We start from the raw sequence: 1242 nt of genomic DNA, 5'->3' as shown, positions 1-1242 counted from the left end.
TGTGGCGTGTGGCGGGGGCTGGGGTGGGGGGGGGTGTAGGTGACCTGGCCGGGCTGCCCGTGGGTGGCCGGGACCCCCGGGTGGCCATTGGGGGGGAGGTACTGGTCGAACTCATTGACGTCGAAGGTCTCGATGTTGGAGATGACGTCGCTGCTGAGCTCGCCGATGTCCACGTCTCGGAAGTCAATGTGGGGTGGCTGCCGGCCACCTTCTTGCAGAGGGCGGCCCTCCCGCTTTAGGTCCTGCTTGCCCGGCTGCACGTCCGTCTTGGGGGTGGTGGGGGGCGTGGGGGGGCCCTGCGATTGCCCTGCGGAAGGAAGGAAAGGGCACGGGCGTGAAGGGGATGTCACTCCCGTGATGGCCGGGCACCCCTGCGCCCACAGCTCCCCGAGGCGGGAGGTGCTGCCGGATGCGATAACACCATTAATAGTTAACCCATGGTCCGTGGGGCGGCCGGATCACAGCGCATTGCTTTTGAAAGCAATTGCGTAGGGTAACACAAACATCTCCAGGTGCGAGGAACACAGACGTGAGCCCTATCGGTGCTGATCTATCACGCCGGCTAAAACTACCGAGCCCTCAGACATGAGCTGCGAGAGCAGGACCAGCCCTCAGACATGAGCTGCGAGAGCAGGGCCATCTCTTGGTTTATTTTTTTTTTTTTTTAAAAGTATGCATTCATGTTTCTCATGGGCAGAGGGGGTGGAAGCGGCCACAGGGGCTGGCACACACGGGTGAGCGTTTGTGTGCCTGTGCTACCAGCAAGGCTTGCGGGCAGCTCTGCCACTGTCCCTCTCCCAGTGCAGCCATCCCCCTCCCACTGCATTTCTGCGTCTCTCTCCTTTTTTCCCCCCCTTACCCAATCCCAATTTCAGCCTGGTTTGGCATGCAACTTTTCTGAGGTAGCTGTGACTTAATCCCCTCCATTACACCTTGTGGGGCTGCAAGTACCTACCCGAGTGCTCCCCGGGGGAGTGCACCTCGCTGATGCTGGAGGACGACTGCGGGGAGTCCGCCTGCAGCGCCTTGAAGATGGCGTTGGGGGAGATGTGGGTTTGCTCGGAGCCCTCCTCCTGCTCCGACTGCCCGTTCTTCACCGACTTTCGCCGCCGCGGCTGATACTTGTAGTCGGGATGGTCCTTCTTGTGCTGCACCCGCAGCCGCTCGGCCTCCTCCACAAAGGGACGCTTCTCGCTCTCGTTCAGCAGCCTGGGGGGGACATGGGGGGGGTGAGGGGCTGCA

The 1242-nt window shown here is 61.8% G+C and overlaps 1 protein-coding gene across 2 annotated transcripts in view; it reads right to left on the bottom strand.

The window, feature by feature from the left end:
- SOX9 (SRY-box 9) overlaps positions 1-1242 on the bottom strand; it is a 13198-nt gene that overhangs the window by 10453 nt on the left and 1503 nt on the right. Inside the window, exons 2-3 of one of the 2 annotated variants that reach the window (XM_009283490.2) lie at positions 956-1209; positions 1-307 (exon numbers count right to left, since the gene is read on the bottom strand). The exon at positions 1-307 is cut by the window's left edge and continues 26 nt beyond it. In XM_009283490.2, the coding sequence (XP_009281765.1) occupies positions 1-307; positions 956-1209 (561 nt within the window). The remainder of the gene's footprint in view (positions 308-955; positions 1210-1242) is intronic. The other variant, XM_009283491.2, reaches the window with a different exon arrangement.

The sequence above is a fragment of the Aptenodytes forsteri genome, unplaced genomic scaffold (assembly GCF_000699145.1).
Source record: "Aptenodytes forsteri isolate BGI_AS27 unplaced genomic scaffold, ASM69914v1 Scaffold86, whole genome shotgun sequence".
Lineage (NCBI taxonomy): Eukaryota > Metazoa > Chordata > Aves > Sphenisciformes > Spheniscidae > Aptenodytes > Aptenodytes forsteri.
This window is presented reverse-complemented; position numbering and strand designations above follow the sequence as displayed.